Raw genomic sequence first — 27762 nt, 5'->3', positions numbered from 1 at the left:
GATATAGAGGTAGATAGCGATAGAGTCGAGGAGATAGTATTTAACGAAGAGACGTAGGATTGAAAAATTAGGAGATATATAGTAAAAGAGAAGAAGAACTTAAAAGGAGATAAATAAAAGAAGGTAGAGGTCTATCGCTTTAATATAGCTATAGGTAACGAGTAGTATAGATTCTTATTAACCGTAATAAATAGATATACTATATAGCCTAGCGAAATATATTAATACTATACGAGTCGATCTCCTAGTCGGTACTAACTTAGTATACGTAGTAGACGTCTATAAATAGCCGCCGCTACTGTTTTCGTCGTCGCTACTTTCTACCTCGCTTCCGCTCTATAAGTCTAAGTCCTCTTATTATCGCCTAATATAGTCTAAGTTATTATAAATCTGTTCGATCTCTTCTATTTTAACCTATATTCTACCTATCGTATTCTACGATATCCGGGGTTGCGTTAGCTACTTCTCCCCTCGCCTACGCGAGAGGTTCTCGGCTATACGTAAAATCGCAATTTGTTAGTAGGCTATACGTAAATCTCGACACTACGGTATATTATAGAGTATATAAGCCGGGAAATTGATAGTAAGTGCGATTATAGTTAAGAAGCAAGGGTTTCCGAGCAAATTGCGACCGTATAGCTTAAATTAGACCTCTAGGTAGACATAATAGCCTCCGCGCATACCTTGTATCTACTATATTATTAATTACTTTACTAGTCGGCCTATATGTCTATTGTGTAATCGCCTCTTAACTGTCCTATATGTCTTCCAACTTAATAGGGTTGTTCTTACTACTAGCAACCGAGCCTCTATAGCGGCTAGTTTTCTTCGGAGCCTCGTAGAAATAGCGCTTACGCTATACCGACTCGGCGCGGCGACGAGGATATACTAAGTAAGGCCAAACTATAGTGTAAACGGTATCCTTATTAAGTAGCGCCTTATCTTATTATAGCTAGTCGAGTCGAGTATTAGGCTCTTACGCGAATTGGCCGTTTAGCTACCGCTTTGTCTTAACGTTAGTCTATATTAGAAGGTCGCCTTCTTTATAGTCGCAAGTGCGGCTTAGTACTTATATCGTAAAGACCGTGCTCTATATATAAGTAATATCGCCGTCGTCGGATATATAGGTATATCGCTTGTATTCGTTTATAGTAGTAGCGTATAGATTACTAGTCTTCTTCGAGTCGCTAGTACTACTAAGAAGTCGAAGGTCGAAGATGCGCCGTAGCGGCTTATCGATTGTCTATAATACAACGTCTGTAAACTTTACCTTACCGTTATTATTAAAGACAATACGGAAGGCCTCGCTATACTTTAGTCGATACTAGCGTACCTTCTTATACGCCGCCTTAGCATTACGGAGCACCTTCTAATAGCTATTGTTAGCTATCTCCTTGTCTTGCTAAGTAAGTTGTAAGCGTAGTTTAGAGGCCTCGATAGCGCTAGCTCGAATAAGCCGATTAGGTTGTTCCTTCTATCGCTTCCTTGCGCGTTTAATAAGGCTTATAGACTTGTATTTGCGCTTGTATTCTTTACCCTTATATATAGCCGCGTCTACTAATATATTGTATATAGCCTCTGCTCGCTTTATAGAGGATAAGGAGAATAGATTGAATCCTAATATTGTATTAATACTAGGAGGGGCTAGCTTTAGATAAGAGCGTCGGAAGTCCCTACGAGCTTGTATAGCGTTACGAGATGCCTATATCGTACGAGGGCTAGTAGTAGTACAAAGCAGCCATTCTAGCAACTTAGGGGTTAGTATACGGATCGGCTAAGGTAGCGACGATAGTATGCCTTAAGCAATAATATTCTCGAGGTCCTATAAATAGTAGCGGTTATTAGCGTAATACTACCCGTCTAGATCGATAATAGTAGGATTAACTAAACGTTCTCGCTTAACTAATACTAGGTGTTCCTACTAAGCGACATCCGCTATTGCTAGAGATTCCTCGTTGCGGGCCTCCTTTTATAACAACTCGCTCTTAATTACTTGCTAGTTCTAGTTATAGTTAGTAGCGCTATACTAATCTCGAATGTGTTTGTAAGGAACCTCCCTATCGATCGGGAATAAGCCTGTCTTGCGGAATGCGGCCCTTATATTATAGTTAGTAAATGTCCTCGCCCGAATAGCTAAGAGGGCTTCTACGAACTCGGCTATACCAAACTTACTAACACTACGGTATATAGCTTCTAAGACCGCCTATCTATACCTTAATTTGTATGCCTAGAATAGAATAACGTTAAGTAGCTACATAAAGTGCGAGGTATGTAGTTATAGGCCCTATAACTAGATCTTATATCGCTTTACGAAGGCAGCGAATTCCTTAAAGCAGTAAGAGCCGTAGTTGTCGCATAATAGCACTCTCTACTCGTTTAGATCGTTAGGTCTCGTCTTCCGCTTAAACTAGTAAATATAGTATATAGTAGTGTCGTCTGTTATATAACCGGACTCGTTAATAGTAATTAAGAAGTTGTCCTTACCTAAGAATAAGGATATAGTAAGCAACTAACGTCGTTCTTGCCTTCTTGCCTTAGGTAACGGACTTACGACTTACCTTCCTTCGGCACCTACCGTTCTTAGACTATTACACCTTTAACAATTAACTAATAATCGATTACGTTACCGTACGCGTTAACGGTCTCGATAACAGTTACGTATATACAGTTAGTGTTATACGCCGTCTAAGCGCGCCGCTTCGTGTCTATTATAACGATATACTCGTTGCTACTAATTCTAACTCGAAATCTAGTCTCGTCGAAATTCTACGTATTCTAAGGCTTTACCTTTAGCCGCGTTACTATTGCCTCGAACCGATTAAACTACGCTCTTATCGTCGAAGGGTTATAGGCCTCCTTCCGCTGTTTCTCGATAGGTTTAGACTTGACCTTACTAAGGCTATATCGAACTAGGAATCGGTCCGCCTAATCCGCACTAAATAGTAGAATAACCTTATCTTCTAGCGCTACCCTCTTTAGCATATCTATTGCAATAATACCGATAAGCGCTACCGGTACGAATATCCCTATTGCGTCCCTCTCTCGACAATAGTCCGCTAGTACTAATTCCTAAGACTCGTCGAGTTTAGTATTAGTTAGAGCGCGCGATAACAGCGATCTACGGCCTCTTAGTCGCTAATAGACCCGCGAATATAGGTTAGTTACTCTCTTAATCTTATATACCTGCTTTATACTAAGCTTAACTAATTTAGCCTATAGTTTACGGTACCTCGAAACGATGCGTTCTACTACCCTTTCTACCCTCTCTATCTTAGTTAACCGCTTAGCGCGTACCCGCTTCTTTCCCTTCCTTCTACCCTTCGTACGCGCTATAGCGACAATCGTATACAATCCGTATAGCGCTAGAAAACAAGAGAAAGAGAAGGAACACGAGGATACGCGCTATAATAAGCATTAAGGAATAAGGTAGACGCGCCTGCTAAGGATTATATAAGAAAAGGGCGGCAGTAAGGTCTATAGCTACTACATACTCGGACAAGGCTACTTTAATAATATTTAGACTCGCGGTTCAATAATGTATATACCTAGATATCCGAATAGGACTAGAAGGTACGATTATATCGAGATTTACGTATAGCCTACTAAGAAAGTGCGATTTTACGTATAGCCTATTTCCCCGCGGTAGCGGGTATAAAGTAACTAACGAAACCCCGGATAGTAAAGATTAGAAGTAATCCCGGGACGTCTTAAATTTCGCGGTTTCGGCTCTACGTATATCGGCGATTATCTATTATAGCTCGCGTTCTACGTTCTTACGTTCTTCCTCCGCCTTGTCGCGAGTTGCTTTCGCCTAAGCTAAAGTATTATATATATTCGCTCGGGATTCTATATCTATTAAGCTAATTAGGAACGCGGTTTACGTAGCGATATCTTCCTTCTCGAGAATTTTAACGTCCTTATTTACCTCTACCCTTCTTTTAAATATATCTTTCTTTACCTTTTACGCTTTATCTTCTATAGTCTTTAATATAAATAGCGTTTACCTGTATTCTTCTTTTAGTCTAAAATAGTAAGTTTATTCTAGATCTTAGTCTTCCTTTATAAAAGTAGACTATATTACGTAGCTAGCTCTACCTATTATATCTCTTATAGTCTATAACGCCCCTCTTTACGAGCTTCGAAGGCGATAATATTTTTAAGGTAGTAATAAGCCTTCTCCTTATTCTCCTTATCGTAGAGTATATTATTCTTTCGCTTCTTGCAATTCTATTCTATATAGTCCTATAACTTACTAACCTCTTCTTCTACAAGTTTAGCTCTAGCCTCGAGAGCTACTATACCTCGTATCGTTTTTATTAGAGTCGTATATCGCGTATAGTCCGTTATAGTAGGGTATAGGTAGAGATCTATAGTATACGTAATCTATTTCGTAGAATACGGCGTAATCGGCGAACTCGGAGGAGCTTCTAGAATCCCGAAATCCTAATCGGTATCCGGAATAAATAGCTAGGTACGTTCTTTATAGGCTAGATACCGATTCGTATCTTGCTTTCGAGAGCCTAGAGATCCGGACTTATCCTACGATATCGTAGACTTAAGTAAGTGCAATATATTAAATATAGCCGTAGACTACGAGATTGAATTCTCTAGTAGTAGTCCGAAACGGGATAGTTATTTTACGAAGGTAGATTCTGGGTTAATTTCGAGTTAGACGCAAATTGGAACGTACGTACTCTACGACTATAGAACCGGGAGCTACGATATTAGCGGATACCCTTTATCTTTTACCTGCCGTAAAACGCGACTAATGTTTAATTCTAGTCGGTCTCTAATATATATATTATCTTAGATAAGTCGTAATATACGAGCTAATTACGTAGGATTCTTCCGATAATTGTTTAATAAGTACCTCTCCGGTACCTAAATACCGCAAGCTACTAATATATTATATATATTCTAAGGTATAAATACTAAAGGTCGGATCCGAGTATATAGCCGAAGGAAGATCTCCCGATCGATCGTAGACTACGTACCGAGGTTCGTATTCTACGCCTTTACTACCTCGGAGTACCTCTATCTTAGCGTACTAAATATACCGATATCTAATAGCTATATAAAATACGTAGTATATAGAGCGAGTAGGTATAAGAGTATTCGGTTTACTTCGTAGAATACGATAAGCTTATACGTAAGATATAATTTGTACCTATTAAAGATTAGTATCTAGTATCGTAGATTCGAGATAACTAGGTCTCTATCTTTATCGAAATCTTTATCGGTTACTCGCTCGCGGGTTACGACTTCGAACTTTTTAAGCTAGTAAAAACTATAGTTAGAGTTACTCTATCCGTTTTTAGATAACGCGTAAACTACGAGCGGGTCTTTAAGATTCTCTTATAAAATACGAATATAATTTACTGTAAAATGCTTTCCTTTCGTAATTATAAATAGCGGTCCTACCTAACCGTCTAGTCCGCTCGATTCGATTACTATAATCTGTTCCCGACTACCGGGTTATATAGACTAAGCGTTACGTTATCGGTATAGTATAACTACCTCCCTCGTAGATCGCGTAAGGCGTCCGATTATAAAGCCTAACTCGTCTATAATAAATATATCCTTAAACGTAACGTCGTATTATACGATTGTCTTCTTAAGCCTATAGAAGAAATTAATCGCTTTCTACGGATCCTTAATCTAGCTATGCGTTATCGTCGTCGTCCTATTCGCGCTAATATAGTCGTTATCTAAGGCTCGCTTAAATACAGTTCGAATAGTAGGGTTCCTTCGTATAAAGCGATTAACCTAGTAATAGCTTAACGCGTAAGATATACGCCTAGGCGAATAGTCTTTCTAGAGTATTAACGTATAGTTACGAACCGTAGCTAGCGATATAGGTATCTTTATTTAGTATATCTATATATAGTATCGTACTACTATATCTTCTAGACCTCGCGAGAGATATCTAGGGTTCTATTATACACTCCTCCCCGCTATTCGTAGGGGTTCCGGCTATACGTAAAATCGCTTTTTCTTAGTAGGCTATACGTAAAACTCGATATAGTAGTAGGTTCTAGTCCTATATAGATATCTAGGTATATATAGTATTAAACCGCGAGCCTAGTTATTATATTAGCTAGTTTATCCGAGGATATAGTAGCTATAGGACCTTACTATCGCTATTTCTTATACAATCCTTAGTAGGCGCGTCTACCTTATTCTAAAGCGTAGATTCCTCGTACTCCTCCTATTTCTTATATTCTACTCTACGGATCGTATATAAAACTCGGTATAGGGCGTAATAAGGGCAAAAAGGTAAAGAGGGCGCGAGCTAAGCGGTTAACCGAGTCGGAGAGAGCGGAGAGGGTAGTAGAAGCTTTTTTTAGAGGTACTACGAATTAGTAGCTAAATCGGATAAGAAGGTTAGCATTCGAGCGCTCTATAAGAGTAAGAAAGCAACTCGCCTATATTCTCGTATCTACTAGCGGCTAAGAGGCTATAGGTCGCTATTTAGTCGTCTATTAACTAATACTAAACTAGACGAGTCTTAAGAGATAGCGCTAGCGGATTATTATCGAAAGAGGGACGAAATAGGCATATTCTTACCGGTACCGCTAATTACTATTATAGCGATAGATATGCTAGTAAGCCTGCTACTAGAAGGTATATCGAAGGATATAATACCGCTATTTAGTATAGATTAGGCGGACCGCTTTCTAAAGCGCTATAGACTTAGTAAGGTTAAGTCTAAACCGATTAAGGTATAGCGGAAGGAAGCTTACGACCCTTCTACGATAAGGAGCTAGTTTAACCGTATTAAGGCGATAATAAAGCGACTAGATATAAAGCAGCGGAATGTATAGAATTTCGATAAAACTAGCTTCCGGGTTAGAATAAGTAGTAACGAGTATATCGTTATAATAGATACAAAGCGGCGCGCCTAGACTAAGTATAATAGCAACTATACGTATATGACTATCGCCGAGACCGTGAACGCGTTTAGTAATATAGTAGACTATTAGTTAATCGTTAAAGGTATAATAGTCTAAGAACGGTAGATACCGAAGGAAGGTAAGTCTATTACTACTACTACTACTATTGCTACTTCCGAGTCCGATTCCGCTTCCGAGGCAACGGTACCTACTAACTATACTCTCTCTTATTCTTAGGCAAGAATAACTTCTTAATTACTGTTAATAAGTCTAGATATATAACCGACGGTACTATAATGTATTATATCCGCTAGTTTAAGCGAAAGACGGGGCCTAAAGATCTAAACGAGTAGAGGGTATTATTATACGATAATTACGGCTCCTACTATTTTAAGGAATTTGTAGCCTTTGTAAAGCGGTATAGGATTCAATTATAGGGCCTATAACTATATACTTTACACTTTATATAGCCTTTAGATATAGTCCTATTTCAGGTATATAAGCTAAGGTACAGGCAAGCGGTATTAGAGGCTATATACCGTAGTGTTAGTAAATTCGGAATACCTAAGTTTATTAAGGCACTCTTAGCTATTCGGGCTAAGATATTTACTTTATATAATATAAGGGCGGCATTCTAGAAGATAGGTATATTCCTAATTAATAGGGATATCCCTTATAAGTATATTCGAGATTAGTATCGGGCTACTAACTATAATTAGAACTAGCAAGCAATTAAGAGCGAGTTAGTATAGGAAGAAGCCTAGTATAATAAATCGCTAGCAATAGAAGATATAGCTTAGTAGGAGTATATCGTATCGGTTAAGCAACGACGTTCCGCGAAGCCTACTATTGTCGATCTAGAAGGCTAGTCGTACGCTAATAGTCGCTACTACCTCGGGGATCTCGAAAACTTAATCGCTTAGGGTATACTATCGTTACTACCTCTACTACCTTAGCGAACGCCGACCCCCGAATTGCCGTAATAGCTCCTAGATACTTCTACTAGCCCTCGTACGATTAAGGCATCTCGTAGTGCTATATAAGCTCGTAAGGACTTCCGACGGTCTTATCTAAATCTAGCCCCGTAGGATATCGATCCTATATTACTATCGTTTAACCTATTTTCTTCGTTACCTATAAAGCAAGCAGAAGAGGCCTATAAAATATTAGTTAACGCGGCTATCTGTAGGGGTAAAGAATATAAGCGTAAATACTAATCTACGAGCATTATTAAGCGAGTAAAGAAGCGGTAGAAGGAACAGCCTAATCGGCTTATTCGAGTAGGTACTATCGAGGCAAACGAATTAGGCTTATAAATTACTTAGTAAGATAAGGATATAGCTAATAATAGGTACTAGAAGATGCTCCGCGAGGCGAAGAGTGCTTATAATAGGGCGCGCGGCTATCGATTAAAGTGTAGTAAGGCCTTCTATATTATATTTAATAATAATAGTAAGACTACGTAGATAGACGTCGAGTTATAGTCTAAAGATAAGCTACTACGACACGTCTTCGACAAGCGCCTTCTCACTACCGATAATACCTCTACCTTAAAGAAGACTAGTAATCTATACGCCGACATTCTTAGCAATTATAAGCGATATACTTATACGTCTAAGAACGGCGGAATTACATATATATAGAGCCTAATAATAACACTGTATTTACTAACTCGTACCTGCGATTACGAAGAAGGTAGCGGCACCCTTCTAATATAGACTAACATTAAGACTAAGCGGCGGTTAATTAGCCTATTCGCGTAAGAGCCTAATACTTAACTCGACTAGTTATAATAAGACGAGGCGCTACTTAACGAAGATACTATATATACTAATATTTAGCCTTACTTAGCATATCCTCGCCGCCGCTACGAGTTAGTATAGCGAAAGCGCTATTTCTACGAGCCTCCGAAGAAAACTAGCCGCTATCGAGGCGAGGTCGCTAGTAGTAATAAGGATAACCCTATTAAGCTAGAAGAGTCTTAGGATAGTAGAGTAAGCAGTTAACTATAGCAACAAGAGGTAGAGATAACACAATAGACCTATAGACCGACTTCTAAAGTAATTAATTATATAGTTAACGCGAGGTATACGCGGAGGCCGACTATAGGTCTATTTTAACTATCTACGGTCGCAATTTAGTCGCTATTAAAACGGAAATCTACTGCTTCTTAACCCTAATCGTACCCCTATTTAATTTCCCGGTCCACATACCCTATAATATACTATAGTATCGAGTTTTACGTATAGCCTATAAAGAAAAAGCGATTTTACGTATAGCTTAAATCCCCGAGCCTAGGGCGAGGGGTAGAGTAGCTAACGCAACCCTAGATACTAGTTCGCCTTCTACACTTCGGTCTTTAGGCGAGCCTCTCGGCCTACACGAGCTAAAAGATATATCCGATAGACCTTAAATACTTAGTACGTATACTATTTTATAGGCGAGTCGGATATACCTTAAATGCTTTAGTATACGTATTTAGCGTACGAAATAGGCAATTCGGATCCTTCTAAACCGCGATTATATCTCTATATCTTTCCTCCCTCTTCCGGATAGTCTTAGTAAGCAAAGAATATCGACTATACTTTCGCAGTTTGCGTAGTTTTAATATCTAATCTAGTTCTAAATTCCCGTTCGTACTTTCTTTAGGAATATCGCGATCTACGACCGCTTAGTATAAATTTAGACGAGGTAGGCTACTCTCTAGATTACGGTTAGTCGTAGAATACGTATTATCGTTAATCGTATACTACGTATTAGGCTATTAGTAGTTAGTTTTCGGAGGTAGAAACTGTTTAGTAGGGATAGTACTAACGCGCTCGCGTAGCCCTATAGGACTTAGTACACGCGTCGTACGACCTCCTACCTTCCTAAATATATCGCCTTCTACCCCTATATCGGATTTATATATAGAAAGATTTAGCGAACTTGTGACTGGATTAGACCCTATCGAATCGCTGTATCCGCTATCTGTACTATCGAGCCCCCTAGCGCTCGGAGCGATAGGCAACTCTCGTAATACGCGAGTAGGCGACTCTCGTAGAACGCGAGAACCTTAGGTAGGAGGTACTAAATAGCCCGGCGAGCCGAAGGTATCGGTATTAAGAGCATCCGTAAGCTACGAATACTTAGGGTTAGATAGATTATTAGATATAATTAGGATAGGTATCGTAAAAAGCGAGTATAAGAGTTAGGATAGTTAGATTTTAGATTATCGAATACGAATTCTATAAAAGAGATAGCTTAGGAATTTTTAAGAGGTATACTATAATATATATATCCGCTACCCTATCTTATTAGAGGCTATACGTAATTAGTATGTAACTAGCTTAAGTGAAGCTAGGGTCTTAGTGCCTTAGGCAGGGCTTAGCGCTTAGCGTTAGGCTAACTAGCCTACCTTCCTCCTTCTCCTCCTAGATCTCTATCGAATACTATACTAACCTACTACTACCCTATCTACCTACTAATATAACCCTTCTTATATAGTATTCGATCTACCCTTTAAGGGCAGTAGCTAGATAGTCCTTATTTTAAGCTTTTAGCGGTATAGCTACGAAAACTATCGATTTAACTATATTAAGCCCGAAGAACGGGACCTACACGTACTACTCTACTAAAACAACTATACTAATTATTAAGCAAGGCCTTCTATACGGCCTATTATACTAAGTTAATTATACTAGGCCGATACCTACTAATTCCGCTATATCCGTATTATAGGGGCCTATAATATATTATTAGTGTTACCCCTTACAATAGCCGGCTTATTACGAAGTAATAACAATCGCGGCGCCGCTAGTAGCGCTAGCAATAATAACTCTAGTAGCATAGTGCCTACTAAAGAGCCTACTAGAGGGCCTACTAAAGAACCTATAGTCGAAGAGGATAACCTATCGTTACCTATTAACGATATTCTTAACAACATTGTTAACCGTCGATATAACTAACTAGCCTTTAGCCCCTAGCTAGTAGCGAGACTTTAAGAAGCTACTTAGAACAGGCTCGCTGCTTTACGTTAAGAATAATAGCTAAAAGACAATCTCCTCGAAATTCGCCGCCTATAGGAAGCCCTAACAACTAATACCGAGCCGATAGCAAGTCCTTCCTTACTATTAGTCTAAAAGAAGGATGCTAAACTCAAGGACTGTACCGTGTTTAATAGCTCTAGTCGAAAGCAATATAACGACTATATTCGTAACTACGAGCTTAATTAGCGAAACGCACTAAGGGCTCTTCTAGACGACTATTTACTAGTCGTCTACGCTATATAGTATATTAATAGCGACCTAAAGCGCACCTAGGATAACTATTTTAACTCCCTTAATAATTAGACCGCTGTCTAGTAGTAAACCTATAAAACTATTATACTAGACACCCTTAGAAACCTTATACTAAGGCAACAATATACTTAGGACTAGTACCTTCGAGCTAAACAAAAGACTAATTAGTCGGCTCGCTTATTTAAGGCCTATCTAAAGACCCTCGAAGATAACCTTCCGGCTAAGACTAATTCTATATAGATCTCGGAAATACGCCTAAAACTTAGGTAGGAGCTTATCCTCGAATTAGACCGTCGCCGTATATTTAAACAAGCTAATCTAATACGCATTTAATTTATAGTCGAAGTAGAAACAGCTAAACGAGCTGTCTAGCTTTAGTAACGGCTAGAATCGAGGATCCGACTAGCTAGTACTAACCGCGGTAACCGTAGTACCCGCGGAGGAAACTAAGGTTCCTACTAAAACAATAATACTAATAATAGGAATAGTAACAATAACTGTAGAAGAGGCCGTAGCCGGAGGCTATACTAAGGAGGCCGTAATAGGGGCCGTAGAAGGGGCTCGTATCCCTATAGTACTAACCGCTCCGCTAATAGCAATAATAGCTATAGCAACCTCCTAACCGGATTAAAGTGCTTTAACTATAATAGTACTAGCTATCTACTAGGCTAATGCGACAAACCTAGGGATTAGGCCCGAATCGACCGTACTACTACTAAGTATAGGAAGTACCTCTTAGTAGCTAACGCTACCCCTATAGGCTAACCTTCGAAAAAAGAATAAGCGCCGCACTAACTATTAGCCTTGTACGGCGTAAGACTATCGACATTGTGCTAGCTATTATACGCACCTATCTCCTATAGGATACGTATAGTACTAACTATAAGACTAAGGTTATGCTAGACCTAGGCAATTTAGATAGTGCCCTTATTAGCTATCGCCTAGCTAAGCAATTAGACCTTCGATAACTAAATAGGACTAATATGCCAATCCTTGCTTAGTTTAATAACGCTCGGCACTTAACCTATAGGGCCTACTATGTTCCTATAGTTCTAAAAGACGACCTCGGCAATAAGCGCTTATTAGACTTTACTGCCTACGTAGTAGATATAGACAACCTTCTATCTAATATTGTTATCGGCAACCCTGTTCTTAAGCACTACGTAGTAACTATAGACTTAGGCCTCTAATAGTAGCGATTTAGAATCGCTAGGAAGGAGGATATTAAGTACATCGACGTTAGCGAGTACCCTAACGATATTAGGGTCCTGTTTATTAGTAACCTAACCTTAGCTAATCCGACCGCTAACCTACTCGGTAGTAATAACGATAAACCTATGCCCCCTAATAGCATAGATCCTAATTAGCTTGCTCGTATACTATAGCCTATTTAAGAAACCTATATTAATGTATTTAAATACTACCTAGTATCGATATTACCTATATTTAAAGAGACGGACTATAAGATCGATATTATATAGGGCAAGGAGGTTCCCTTTAGGCCACTCTATAACCTTAGTAAGCGCGAGCTCTCTATACTACGTAAATACCTAGATAAGAACCTAGCTAATAGTCGAATTTAGTATAGCAATAGCCCTACTAGTATACTAATCCTATTTGTCCCTAAGAAGGATAGTAGCCTACGTTTATATATTAATTACCGTAGGCTTAATGCTATTACTATTAAGGACCGCTATCCACTTCTACTTATTAATAAGACCCTCGATCGCCTATCTAGTACCTACTTTTATACTATACTAGACATTAAGGATGCCTACTACCGCATTTGTATTCGTAAGGGCGACGAATAGAAAATAGCCTTCCGCACTCGCTATAGCTATTTCGAGTATTTAGTTATGCTATTTAGCCTAGCTAATGCCCCTATAACATTCTAGTCCTATATTAATCGGGCCTTATTAGGCCTACTAGACTACCTCTATATAGTTTACCTAGATAACATCCTAGTTTATATCTATTTACCTAATATTATAGAGTACTAGGCTATAGTACGTAAGGTGCTCGACTACCTACGGGCCTATAGACTATACTATAAGCCTTCTAAATACACCTTTGCTACTAAAGAGGTATCCTTCCTTAGCTTCCTCGTATCGACTAATAGTATTAAGGCTAACCCTAACCGTATTTAGACTATTACTAAATAGCCTATGCCTACGTTAATTAAGGAGCTATAGTCGTTCCTTAGCTTCGCTAACTTCTATTGCCGCTTTATTAAAGGCTATTTACGGCATGTAATGCCCCTAACTAAGCTTACTAAAACTAAGGCTAACCTAACTAGAGAATTTAAATAGACTAACAAGGCATAAGCCGCTTTTAACGGTTTAAAGTAACGCTTTACTAAAGTCCCCCTACTGTACTATTTCGTACCGAATAAGTAGATTCGTATTAAGACTAACGCTTCGCAGTTCGCTATATTAGCTATAATGTCTTAGTAGTCGGATAAGGACTACTATTAGTACCCGATTGCCTTCTTTTCGCGAAAGATAATCGATATAGAGCGTCGCTACGAGACCTACGAGTAAGAGCTCTTAGCAATCGTAGAGGCCTTTAAGTATTAGCGCTACTACCTCGATAGTGCTTAGCACTCTATTTAGGTCTATATAGACTATAACAACCTACGTAGGATTACTAAGGTATTACGGGTTATAGGTCGATAGGCTAGATAGGCCGTCTACTTCGCTAGGTTCGATTTTAATATACTATATCGGCTAGGCGTAAGTAACCCTACTAATAGCCTATCGAAGCGACCTAATTATAATAGCGAGACTTAGTATATTAATTCATTGTTTCTAACCCTGTAGCATAAGATTGCTATAGCCCGTATTGTTAATAAGTAAGCGTAGGATAAGCGGCTTACTAGGCTCCGCGACGGCTTAAAGTATATTAATGCTCTTACTATATTAATAGTGCGTATTAAGGACATAGACAGGAAGAGTTGTAATAACTCCCTAGTCGATATCGCTATATATAGTAATAGCGATAGCACTGCTATAGTTAATCCGGCTACTAGCACTATTAGATATATATAATACGTACCTCGTTCGATAGCGAGGGTACTATTAAATAACCTTACAAATAGGGATAGTTAATCGTTTATAGATAAGCTATTACGTACTTAGTAGAGGGACGCCTTTGCTATCGAACGTATTAATAAGCTTATAAGTAGACGAAAGACTCGATCTAGTAAGAGTAACTAGTCGATCGACGATAAGGGTTACTTAAAGTTTAAGGGCAGGTACTGTATCCTCGCTAAACAATCGATTAGATAAGAGCTTTTAAAGCGATACTATAATAGTAAGCTTGCTAGTTACTATAGCACAGAGAGGTCGCACGAGCTACTATCGCGTATATACTACTAGCTAAATAGTAAGCGGTATATAAAGGAATATATATAGACCTGTATAGTATACTAGCGAGTTAAAGCACTAAAGCACTTACTATTCGGCGAGTTGTCTTTACTTCCTATTCTAAAGAAACCATTTGTAGAGCTTATAATAGACTTTATTATAGGCCTTCCGCCTACTAAGCGTAAGGGCAGTAAGGACATCTTCGATAATATCCTTGTTATAGTAGATCGATTTACTAAGGGGGCTCGTTATATCCCTACTCGGAAGGATTAGACTACTATTAATATAGCTAAAGCACTATAGAATAATATCTTCTATAGCTATTAAGGAACCTCTAAAGGGATAGTCTCCGACCGAGGGCTAACATTTATATCTTATTATTAGAGTAAGATATGCCTATAGCTAAGACTAAAGTATTAGCTATCTATAGCCTTCTATCTACAAACAGACGGTTAGACTAAGAGGCAAAATGCTACTCTATAGCAGTACCTACGCAGCTATATTAATAAGAACCCTAACGGCTAGGTTAACCTCCTATAACTAGCTAAACTCGTATATAATAACAGTGTCTACTTATTAACTAAGGTCTTACTATATATAGCTATAATAGGCTAGAACGCTGCTATACTATAAGACCCCCTATCGCTCGAGGCCGAGCGTAAGGAAAGGGAAGCGTATTAAGTACTAACCCCTAAAATACTAGCGGCTATCGAGAGGGTTTAAAAGATGCCAGAAATTCACGCTAAGATAGCTAATAAACTAGCAAAGGCCTAGGCCTATTAGAAGGCCTACTATAATAAGCACTATACGCTAATAACCTTTAAGCAAGGCGATATAGTTATACTAAGCACTAAGAACCTCCGTATCCGCAAACACCTGTCGCCTAATAGCAAAACACGCCCTAAACTAGTACTACGGTTTATTAGCCTATTCCGTATCCGAGAACCGAAGGGCAATAGCTAGGCCTACTAGTTATAGCTCCTACCGCACTATACTATCTATAATACCTTCTATATCTCCCTTCTTAAACTATACTACTACCGCGAAGGGGACGAAGCACCTACTAAGTCCGAGGACATACTAGCTAATAGTAAAGAGCTGTAGTCTATAGAACGTATCCTAAAGTACCGAACTAGGTAGGGCAAGAAGGAATACCTATTAAGGTAGCAAGGCTATTTACCTAAATAGGACTCGTAGGAAGCTAAAGCCTCTTTTAAAGATATAACTAAGTTGTTAGATAAGTATTAGACTAGTGCGAAGAACAAGAAGAAGGCTAAGGGCCTATAATGTCGCCTAGGAATAATACTACCCCTAGGGTGCTATTAGCTAACTAATTAGAGGCAAGCAATTATTAGCAAAGGGTAACGAAACTATACTACTATAGTAAACGCATACCGAGTGTTAATAAGCGCGCTACGACGCGTTAACTAACTGCCTGCCCTTTTAAGGATTCTACCTCTTTACTAGCGTATCCTACGAGGCCCTTCTCTTAATGCTTAAATCGAGGCTATACGGTCGGCGAAGGCGGTACGCGTATAGGCGAATAGTGCTAGCGATAATAACGGTAGCGTCGTAGTACGAGCTAGCGGTATATTAGAAGACGGCGCGCGGCTCTATTAGTAACGGTATTACTAAGTGTATTGCCGGTTAAAGCGTTGCTAGTCGAAGAAGGAAATTAGGAGCAAGGTAAAGTTAGCGCTAAGACGGCTAGCGCTGCTATTATTAATATTACCTACTCGCTACTATTATTAACCTTACTTGTTATCGCTACTATATCTATAAAAACAACCTTACCTATACTATAGCCTAAGGCTAGAACGTACTACGCTAGCTAAGTTAAAAGGTTAAGCGATTAATAGACTAACTAAGGGCAAAAATATAGAGCTAAGCTAGCCGGGGTCGATCTTGCAAATAATAGGTTACTCCTTAATCTTTCCGACCCTTTAAGTAAGGCGAACCTTAACTATTATACTTATAATAGCCTTTACCTATAGAAACTAGACGAACTGCGTTTTTGAAAAGATAAAATTAATTAACAATTAAAGGCTACTAAACCTAACTAATTAGGGCTAGCGAAACTACGATAGTAGATAAATAGCCCTCGTAATAATAAGAATAATCCCTCGGAAGCGAACATTGCTAGGTCTTTTAGAGTAGACGCAAAGAACTCGGATAACATTACTTAGAACGGAGGTAGTACTATAATACCTCGTACGCCTACCTATTATAGTAGGGAAGACGCGCTCGTATTATAATTAGTTGATAGCCCTCAATTCTCGTAGATATATATTACTTTATTATATATAAGGATAGCGTAGTTAGAGTTAGACATTGTATTAGAAGGTAAGGTTTAGTATAGTTATATAATTAGGTAGTTAAGCGTTTAATTTAGCGCGGCTAGATAGCTTAGTTAATCTACTAAGTTAGCGATAATAGAGGTTAAGATTAGAACACAGATAGGCTACGAGGGCGCGGCCTTTAGAAAGGAAGCGTATATTAGAGGCTATACGTAATTAGTATATAACTAGCTCGAGTAAAGCTAGGGTCTTAGTACCTTAGGTAGGGCTTAGCGCTTAGCAGTAGGCTAACTTACCTGCCTTCCTCCCTCTCCTTCTAGCTTCTTATCGAATACTACTTGTACCTACTACTACCCTATCTACCTGCTAATATAACCCCTATTATATGGTATTCGATCTACCCTTTAAGGGCAGTAGCTAGATAGTCCTTATTTTAAGCTTTTAGCGGTATAGCTACGAAAACTATCGATTTAGCTATATTGCGCCCGAAGAACGAGACCTGTACGTACTATCCTACTAAAACAACCGTACCAATTATTAAGCAAGGCCTTCTATACGGCCTATTACACTAAGTTAATCGCACTAAGCCGATACCTACTAATTCCGCTATATCCGCACTATAAGGGGCTACAATATATTATTAGTATTACCCCTTATTATAATAGCCGGCTTATTACGAAGCAACAACAATCGCGGCGCCGCTAGTAGCGCTAGCAACGACAACGCTAGTAGCACAGTGCCTACTAAAGCACCTGCTAAAGTGCCTCCTACTAAAGAGCCTACTGGAGGACCTGCTAAAGAACCTATAATCGAAGGGGATAACCCCTCGTTACCTATTAACGACATTCTTAGCAATATTGTTAACTGTTAATATAGCTAACTAGCCTTTAGGCCCTAACTAGTAGGGAGACTTTAAGAAGCTACTTAAAATAGGCTTACTGCCCTACGTTAAGAATAGTAGCTAAAGGATAACCTCCTCGAGCTTCGCCGCCTTTAGGAGGCCCTAATAACTAATACTAAGCCGATAGTAGGGCCTTCCTCGCTATTAGTCCTAGTCTAGAAGAAGGATGCTAAACTTAAGGACTATACCGTGTTTAATAGCTCTAGTCGAAAGTAATACAATAACTATATTCGTAACTATAAGCTTAACTAGCGCAATGTACCGAGAGCGCTGCTAGATAACTATTCCTTAGTTGTCTATGCTATATAGTATATTAACGGTAACCCTAAGCGTATATAGGATAACTATTTTGATTCCCTTTACGACTAGACCGCTGTTTAATAGCAGGACTACAAGACTATTATACTAAACACCCTTAGCAACCCTATATTGCGCTAGTAGCACGCCTAAGACTAATACCTACGTACTAAATAAAAGGCCGACTAAACCTCTCGATCCTTCGAGGCCTACTTAAAGACCCTTAAGGACGACTTGCTACCTAAGACCGACTCTATCTAGATATCTAAGATACGACCTAAACTAAGATAGGAACTAGTCCTTAAATTAGACCGCCGCCGTATATTCAAACAGGCCAATCTAATACGCATTCAATTCATAGTCGAAGTAGAAACAGCTAAACGAGCTGTTTAGCTCTAACAACGGTTAGAATCTAAGATACGCCTAGCTACCTATCGTAGCCGCGGAGGAAACTAAGGTTCCTACTATAATAACAATGCTAACAATAGGAACAGTAATAACGACTATAGAAGGGGCCGTAGCCGACGGCTATATAGAGGAGGCCGTAATAGGGGCCGTAGAAGGGGCCGTAGCCGACGGCTATATAGAGGAGGCCGTAATAGGGGCCGTAGAAGGGGCTCGTATCCCTATAATACTAATCGCTTAACTAACAATAGTAGCAATAGCGGCTATAGCAATCCCCTAACCGGATTAAAGTGCTTTAATTGTAACAGTACCGGCTATCTACTAGGCTAATGCGACAAACCTAAGAACTAGGCCCGAATCGACCGTACTACCGCTAAACACCGAAAGCACCTCTTAGCAGCTAACGCTACCCCTATAGGCTAACCTTCGAAAAAAGAATAAGCGCCGTACTAACTGTTAGCCTTGTGCGGCGTAAAACTATCGACATTATACTAGCTATTATACGCACCTATCTTATATAGGACACGTATAGAGCTAACTATAAGACTAAGGTTACGCTAGATCTAGGAAATTTAGTTAGTGCCCTTATTAGCCATCGCCTAGCTAAGCAATTAGACCTTCGACAATTAAACAGGGCTAACCTACTAACTCTTGCTTAGTTTAATAACGCTCGGCACTTAACCTATAGAGCCTACTATATTCCTATAGTTCTAAAGGACGACCTCGGCAATAAGCGTTTATTAGACTTTACTACCTATATAGTAGATATAGACAGCCTTCTATCTAATATTATTATCGGCAACCCTGTCCTTAAGCACTATACTATAGTTATAGACTTAGGCAGTTAATAGTAGCGATTTAGAATCGCTAGGAGAGAGGATATTAAACACATTAATATTAGCGAGTGTCCTAACGATATTAGGGTCCTGTTTATTAGCAACCTAATACCTGCCTTAGCTAATCCGATAGCTAACCTTCTCGGCGGTAATAACGATAAACCTATGCCCCCTAATAGCATAGACCCTAACTAACTTACTCGCATCCTATAGCCTATTCGCGAGACCTATATTAATATGTTTAAACACTACCTAGTATCGATATTGCCTATATTTAAAGAGACGGACTATAAGATCGATATTATATAGGGCAAAGAGGTCCCCTTTAGGCCCCTCTATAACCTTATTCAACGCGAGCTTGCTATACTACGTAAGTACCTAGATAAGAACCTAGCTAATAGTCAAATTTAGTATAGCAACAGCCCTACTAGTATACCTATCCTCTTCGTACTAAAGAAGGATAGTAGCCTACGCCTATATATCGATTATCGTAGGCTTAATGCTATTACTATTAAAGACCGCTGTCTACTTCCGCTTATTAATAAGACCCTCGACCGCCTTTCTAGCGCCTATTTCTATACTATATTAGACATTAAGGATGCGTACTATCGTATCCGCATTCGTAAGGGCGATAAATAGAAAACAGCCTTCCGTACCCGTTATAGCTATTTCGAGTACTTAGTTATACTATTTAGGCTAGCTAATACCCCTACTACATTCTAGTCCTATATTAATCGGGCCCTATTAGGCCTACTAGACTACCTCTATATAGTTTACCTAGATAACATCCTAGTTTACACCTATTTACCTAATATAGCAGAGCACTAGGCTATAGTATATAAGGTACTCGATCGTCTAAGGACCTATAGACTATATTACAAGCCTTCTAAATACACCTTTGCTACTAAGGAGGTAGCCTTCCTTAGCTTCCTCGTATTAACTAATAGTATTAAGGCTAATCCTAATCGGATTAAAACCATTACTAAATAGCCTGTTCCTACGTTAATTAAGGAGCTATAGTCGTTCCTTAGCTTCGCTAATTTCTACCGCCGCTTTATTAAGAGCTATTTACGGTACGTAATGCTACTAACTAAGCTTACTAAAACCAAGGCTAACCTAACTAGAGAGTTTAGATAGACTAATAAGGCTTAAGCCGCTTTTAACGGTTTGAAGGAACGCTTTACTAAAGTCCCCTTATTACACTATTTCGTACTAAGTAGGCAGATCCGTATTGAGACTAACGCTTTACAGTTCGCTATATCCGCTATTATATTATAGCAGGCTAATAATACCTACTAGTACCTAATTGCCTTCTTCTTACGAAAGATAATCGATATAGAGCGTCGTTACGAGACCTACGAGCAAGAGCTCTTAGTAATCGTAGAAGCCTTTAAGCACTAGCGCTACTATCTCGATAGTATATAGCACACTATTTAGGTCTATACGGACTATAACAACCCCCGAGGAATTACGAAGGTTATAAGGGTTATAGGTCGACAGGCTAGATAGGCCGTCTACCTCGCCGGGTTTGATTTTAATGTATTATATCGGCTAGGCGTAAGTAATCCTACTAATAGCCTATCGAGGCGACCTAATTACGATAGCGAGACCTAATATATTAATTCTTTGTTTCTAACCCTATAGTATAAGATTGCTATAGCCCGTATTGTTAATAAGCAAGCGTAGAATAAGCGGCTTACCGGACTCCGCGACGGCTCGAAGTATATTAATGCTCTTACTATATTAATAGTACGTATTAAGGCAAGGGCTAATAACACAGATAGGAGAAGTTATAATAACTCCCTAGTTAACATCGCTATATACAGTAATAGCGATAGCACTACTATAGTTAATCCGGCTACTAGTACTGTTAGATATATATAATGCGTACCTCTTTCGATAGCGAGGGTGCTATTAAATAACCTTATAAATAGGGATAGTCAATCGTTTATAGATAAGCTGTTACGGGCTTAGCAAAGGGACGCCTTTGCTACTAAACGTATCGATAAGCTTATAAGTAGACGAAAGACTCGATCTAGTAAGAGTAATTAGTCGATCGACGACAAAGGTTACTTAAAGTTTAAGGGCAGATACTATGTCCCCGCTAAATAATCGATTAGACAAGAGCTTCTTAAGCGACACTACAATAGTAAGCTTACCGGTTACTATAGTATAGAGAGGTCGTACGAGCTACTATCGCGTATATACTACTAGCTAAACAGTAAGCGGGATACAAAGGACTACGTAAACACGTATACCGTATATTAACGTATTAAGGCACTAAAGCATTAGCCTTTTAGCGAGTTGTCCTTATTGCCAATCCCCTACAAGCCATTTGCAGAGCTTATAACAGACTTTATTATAGGTCTTCCCCCTACTAAGCGAAGAGGGAGCAAAGATATCTTTAACGCTATCCTAGTCGTTATAGACCGGTTTACTAAGGGCGCTCGCTATATCCCCGCTCAGAAGGATTAGACGGCTGTTAACCTAGCTAAGTCAATACAGAATAATATCTTCTATAGCTATTAGGGAACCCCTAATAGGATAGTCTCTAACCGAGGCTTAATATTTATATCTTATTATTAGAGCGAAATATGCCTATAGCTAAGACTAAAGCATCGGCTATTAATAGCCTTCTATCTATAGACTAACAGTTAAACAGAGAGGCAGAATACTACCCTATAGCAGTACCTACGTAGCTATATTAACGAGAATCCTAACGACTAGGTTAACCTCCTATAACTAGCTAAATTCGTGTATAATAATAGTGTCTACTTATTAACTAAGATGTTACTATATATAGCTATAATAGGCTAGAACGCCGCTATGCTATAAGACCCCCTATCGCTCGAGGCCGAGCGTAAGGAAAGGGAAGCGGGTTAACCGAAGACACTAGCGGCTATTAATAGGGTTTAAAAGATGCGAGAGATTTACGCCAAAATAGCTAATAACCTAGCAAAGGCCTAGGCCTATTAGAAGGCCTACTATAACAAACACTATACGCTAATAACCTTTAAGCAAGGCGATATAGTTATACTAAGCACTAAGAACCTCCGTATCCGCAAACACCTATTACCTAATAGCAAAACAAGGCCTAAGCTCGTACTAAGATACATTAGCCTATTCCGTATTCGAGAAGTTAAGGGCTCTTCCGTATAGGCCTATTAGTTATAGCTTCTACCTTATTATACTATCTATAATACCTTCTACGTATCCCTTCTTAAACTATACTATTAGCGCGAAGGCGATAAAGCGCCTGCTAAGTTAGAAGAAGTCTTAGCCGATAGTAAAGAGCTAGAGTCTATAGAGCGCATACTAAAGCATCGGACTAGACAAGGCAAGAAGGAGTACCTCCTAAGATAGTAAGGCTATTTACCTAAATAGGACTTATAGGAGGCTAAAGACTCTTTTAAGGATATAACTAAATTGTTAGACGAGTATTAGACTAGTATAAAGAACAAGAAGAAGGCTAAGGGCTTATAATACCGCTAGAACCACTAGAGAGACCTAGGGCTAATACTACCCCTAGGGTGCTATTAGCTAACTAATTAGAGGCAAGCAATTGTTAGCAATAAGGACAATAAGACTATACTACTATAGCGAACGCGCACCGAGTGTTAACAAACGCGCTATAACTGTTAACTAATCGCCTACTCTTTTAAGGAACCTACCTCTTTACTAGCGCAACCTATAAGACCCTTCTTTTAATACTAAATCGAGGCCTTAGGCCCTCTACGGTCGGCGAGGACGACGCGCGCGCGCGCGAATAGTAATAATAATAATAATAACGGCGTCGCGCCTATACTAAAGGGCAGTACGGCCGGCGCGGCTATATTAGTAACGGTATTGCGGAGTGTGTTACTAGTTGAAGCGTTAGTAGCTAAAGAAGGAAATTAGGAGTAAGGTAAAGTTAGTGCTAAGACGACTAGCGCCGCTATTGTTAATATTACCTGCTCGCTACTATTACTAACCTTACTTATTGTCGCTACCGTACCTGCAAAAACAACCTTACTTATACTAACTAGGTTAAAAGGGTTGAGCCGTTCGAGGGACTTAGAGACTAAAAAGGTTAAGCGACTAATAGACTAACTAAGGGCAAAACTATAGAGCTAAGTTAGCTAGGGTCGATCTTACGGACAATAGGTTACTCCTCGATCTTTCCGACCCTTTAAGCGAGGCGAACCTTAACTATTATACTTATAATAGCCTTTACCTACAGAAACTAGACGAACTGTGTTTTTTCTAAAAAGATAAGATAAGATTAACAATTAAAGGCTACTAAACCTAACTAATTAGGGCTAGTAAAACTACGATAGTAAATAATAGTCCTCGTAATAATAAGAACAATAACCCTTAGAAGCGGATAAACCCTCGGACTCGGAAGCGGACATTGCTAGGTCTTTTAAGAGTAGACGCAAAGAACTCGGTACGACATTACTTAGAACGGAGGTAGGGCTGCAATACCTCGTACGTCTACCTATTATAGTAGGGAAGACGCGCTCGTATTATAATTAGTCGATAGTCCTTAATTCTTGTAGATATATATTACTTTATTATATATAAGGATAGCGTAGTCGGAGTTAGACATTGTATTAGAAGGTAAGGTTTAACATAGTTATATAATCGGTAGTTATACGTTTAATTTAGCGCGGACTAAGCGGCTTATTAAACCTACTAAGTTAGTAGCAATAGAGGTTGAGACTAGAATAAAGACCGGCTACGAGGGCGCGGCCTTTAGAAGGGAAGCGTATATTAGGACTAAAGAGGTTGTACGTAATTAGTATATAACCGGGCTCGAGTGAAGCTAGGGTCTCGATACCTTAGGTAGGGCTTAGCGCTTAGTAGTAGGCTAACTTGCCTACCTTCCTCCCTCTCCTTCTAGCTCCTTATCGAATACTACTTGTACCTACTACTACCCTATCTACCTACTAACATAACCCCTATTACACTTAGTATAGATTTCTCGCATCTTTTAAACCCTCTTAATAGCCGCTAGTGTTTTAGGGGCTTAACGCGCTTCCCTTTCCTTACGCTCGGCCTCGAGCGATAGGGGGTCTTATAGTATAGCAGCGTTCTAGCCTATTATAGCTATATATAGTAAGATTTTAGTTAATAAGTAGACACTGTTATTATATACGAATTTAGGTAGTTATAGGAGGTTAACCTAGTCGTTAGGGTTCTTATTAATATAGCTACGTAGGTACTACTATAAGGTAGCGTTCTGCCTCTCGGTCTAGCTACCTGTTTACAGACAGAATACTACAGACAGGCGATGCTTAAGTCTAAGTTATAGATATATCTTGCTCTAATAGTAAGATATAAACGTTAAGCCTCGGTCGGAGACTATCCCCTTAGGGGTCCCCTAGTAGCTATAGAAGATGTTATTCTATAGTGCTTTAGCTATATTAATAGTAGTCTAATCCTTCCGAGTAGGGATATAACGAGCCCCCTTAGTAAATCGATCTACTATAATAAGGATAGTATCGAAGATGTCCTTACTACCCCTATACTTAGTAGGTAGAAGGCTTATAATAAAGTCTATTGTAAGCTCTATAAATAGTTTCTTTAGAATAGGGAGTAAAGACAACTCGCCGAATAGTAAGTGCTTTAGTGCTTTAACTCGCTAGTATACTATATAGGTCTGTATATACTCCTTTATATACCGCTTACTATTTAGCTAGTAGTATATACGCGATAGTAGCTCGTGCGACCTCTCTGTGCTATAGTAACTAGCAAGCTTACTATTATAGTATCGCTTTAAAAGCTCTTATCTAATCGATTGTTTAGCGAGGATATAGTACCTGCCCTTAAACTTTAAGTAACCCTTATCGTCGATCGACTAGTTACTCTTACTAAATCGAGTCGTTCGCCTACTTATAGGCTTATTAATACGTTCGATAGTAAAGGCGTCCCTCTACTAAGCCCGTAATAGCTTATCTATAAACGATTAACTATCCCTATTTATAAGGTTATTTAATAGTACCCTCGCTATTAAACGAGGTATGTATTATATTTCTACGGTCGTTGTTACTATTCCTATTATTAGTATTATTGTTCTAGTAGGACCCTTAGCTATTGCCTCTACGGGCACTACGATTGCCGCGGTTAGTACTAGCTAGTCGGATCCTCGATTCTAGTCGTTACTAGAGCTAAATAGCTCGTTTAGCTATTTCTACTTCGACTATAAATTAAATACGTATTAGGTTAGCCTATTTAAATATACGGCGACGGTCTGATTTAAGGATAAGCTCCTATCTAAGCTTTAGGCGTATTTCCGAGATCTATATAGAATTAGTCTTAGCCGGAAGGTCGTCTTCGAGGGTCTTTAAATAGGCCTTAAACGAGCGAGCCGATTAATTAGTCTTTTATTTAGCTCTAAAGTACTAGTCCTAAGTATATTATTGCCTTAGTATAGGGTTTCTAAGGGTGTCTAGTATAATAGTTTTATAGGTTTGCTACTAAATAGCAGTCTAATCGTTAAGGGAGTCGAAATAGTCGTCCTAGGTGCGTTTTAGGTCGCTATTAATATATTGCATAGCGTAGACGACTAATAAGTAATTATCTAGAAGAACCCTTAGTGCATTTCGCTAATTTAGCTTATAATTACATATATAATTATTATACTGCTTGCGACTAGAGCCGTTAAATACAGTATAGTCCTTAAGCTTAGTATCCTTCTTCTTCTAAATAGATAGTAAGGAAGGTCCTACTATTAGTTTAGTAGTAGTTATCGGGGCTTCCTAAAGGCGGCGAAGCTCGAGGAGGTTATCCTTTAGCTACTACTCTTAACGTAGGGTAGTAAGCCTGTTTTAAGTAGCTTCTTAAAGTCTCCCTACTAGTTAGGGGCTAAAGGCTAGTTAGCTATATCGTTAATTAATAATATTATTAAGAATATCGTTAATAGGCAATTCTAGATTATAGTAATTTATTACCTAGAACTATAGGCTCCTTATTAATAGGCTCTATACTACTAGTGTTATTATTACTAGCGCTACTAGCGGCGCCGCGGTTATTGTTAGTATTTCGTAATAAGCCGGCCACTACAATAAGGGGCAGCACTAACAATACATTATAGCCCCTTATAGTACGGATATAGCGGAATTAGTAGGTATCGGCCTAGTACGATTAACTTAGTACAACAGGCCGCATAGAAGGCCTTGCCAAATAATTAGCACGGTTGTTTTAGTAAATAGTGCGTATAGGTCCCGTTCTTCGGGCGTAATATAGTTAAATCGATAGTTTTCGCAGCTATACCGCTAAAAGCTTAAAATAAGGACTATCTAGCTACTACTCTTAAAGGGTAGATCGAATACTATATAATAGGGATTATATTAGTAGGTAGATAGGGTAGTAGTAGGTTAGTATAGTATTCGATAGAGATCTAGGAAGAGAAGGAGGAAGGCAGGCTAGTTAGCCTAACGCTAAGCGCTAAGCCCTACCTAAGGTACTAAGACCCTAGCTTTACTCGAGCTAGTTATATACTAATTATATATAGCTTCTAATAGCGACTTTCGGAGTAGTATATAGAATTCGAATATATCGCAATATATAGGTATAGTATATCGCAATATATAGGTATAGTATATTATAATATACGGGTATAGTATATCGCGGTAGTATAGTATCGTTTAAAAGAAAAAGTTTAGGTTAAACTACGAAATACGACGTTCTTTTATAGCGCTCCGCGTATTAATATCTACGTACGTACGTAACTCATATCCGTTTATCTTATAAATAGGAAAGTAAGTAAAGTATATAAAGCAAACTACGACCTTTCTAAAGCTTCTAATAATACGAAAGATAGTAAACTTATATATATAGTACGTTACTTTACTAGCTAATTTAAAGTTACGAATATAATAGAAGTAATCGGGAGGGTAGCTTATAACTAAAGCGTAAAATACGAAGTAGTAGAGTCGTAATTAGCGAATATAGAACGCGTAGACTACGAGTATATAATAGTATAGCTATATAGAGTTAAGCGAATTTTAATAGCGCTACACCTAATTTATATCTTAGTAAGTCGCTAAGGTCGTACCTTAGGCAGGATAGCGGAATGCCGGTCGCAGCGGAATGCCGGTCTAAAATGTTAAGCGGAAGCCTCGGATCTACGTACAGGATACACGTCGTACGTAGAGCACGGCACATCCTGGCGGCGTGGTTACGGAGCCCGCGCACTCCGCGGTGCACTCCAACAACGACAACCGGGTCTCCTTGTTGACATGCCAAGATGGTAGATTTCTGCACCAATCACGAACTCGCCATCACGATATGCTCACACAATGATGGCACCGATACATGTAAAAAAAGAAGCATGGCCAGAGCTGTGAAGCCGTGGCAGTGCCGAGTTTCACGGCATCTGCGCGAAGCAACAGGGCTCCCATAGAGCAGTCAGTAATGATGAAAGCCATACTTGACGCAGCTATGCAGAATATATACGAGTTGCGCGCGCCGACTGACATTCCACTTTCCCATATAACAACACTCG

The 27762-nt window shown here is 39.1% G+C and overlaps 1 protein-coding gene across 1 annotated transcript; it reads right to left on the bottom strand.

The window, feature by feature from the left end:
- Positions 1-21584: 21584 nt before the first annotated feature.
- MYCFIDRAFT_179866 (uncharacterized protein) lies at positions 21585-27749 on the bottom strand (the record flags this gene model as incomplete). Its single annotated transcript, XM_007933871.1, has 6 exons — positions 21585-21598; positions 27416-27487; positions 27522-27548; positions 27573-27598; positions 27629-27686; positions 27731-27749. 6 exons carry the CDS (start codon positions 27747-27749, stop codon positions 21585-21587), a joined length of 216 nt encoding a protein of 71 aa, XP_007932062.1.
- Between the last annotated feature and the right edge of the window lie 13 nt (positions 27750-27762).

The sequence above is a fragment of the Pseudocercospora fijiensis genome (genome assembly GCF_000340215.1).
Source record: "Pseudocercospora fijiensis CIRAD86 unplaced genomic scaffold MYCFIscaffold_12, whole genome shotgun sequence".
NCBI classification, from domain to species: Eukaryota; Fungi; Ascomycota; class Dothideomycetes; order Mycosphaerellales; family Mycosphaerellaceae; genus Pseudocercospora; species Pseudocercospora fijiensis.
This window is presented reverse-complemented; position numbering and strand designations above follow the sequence as displayed.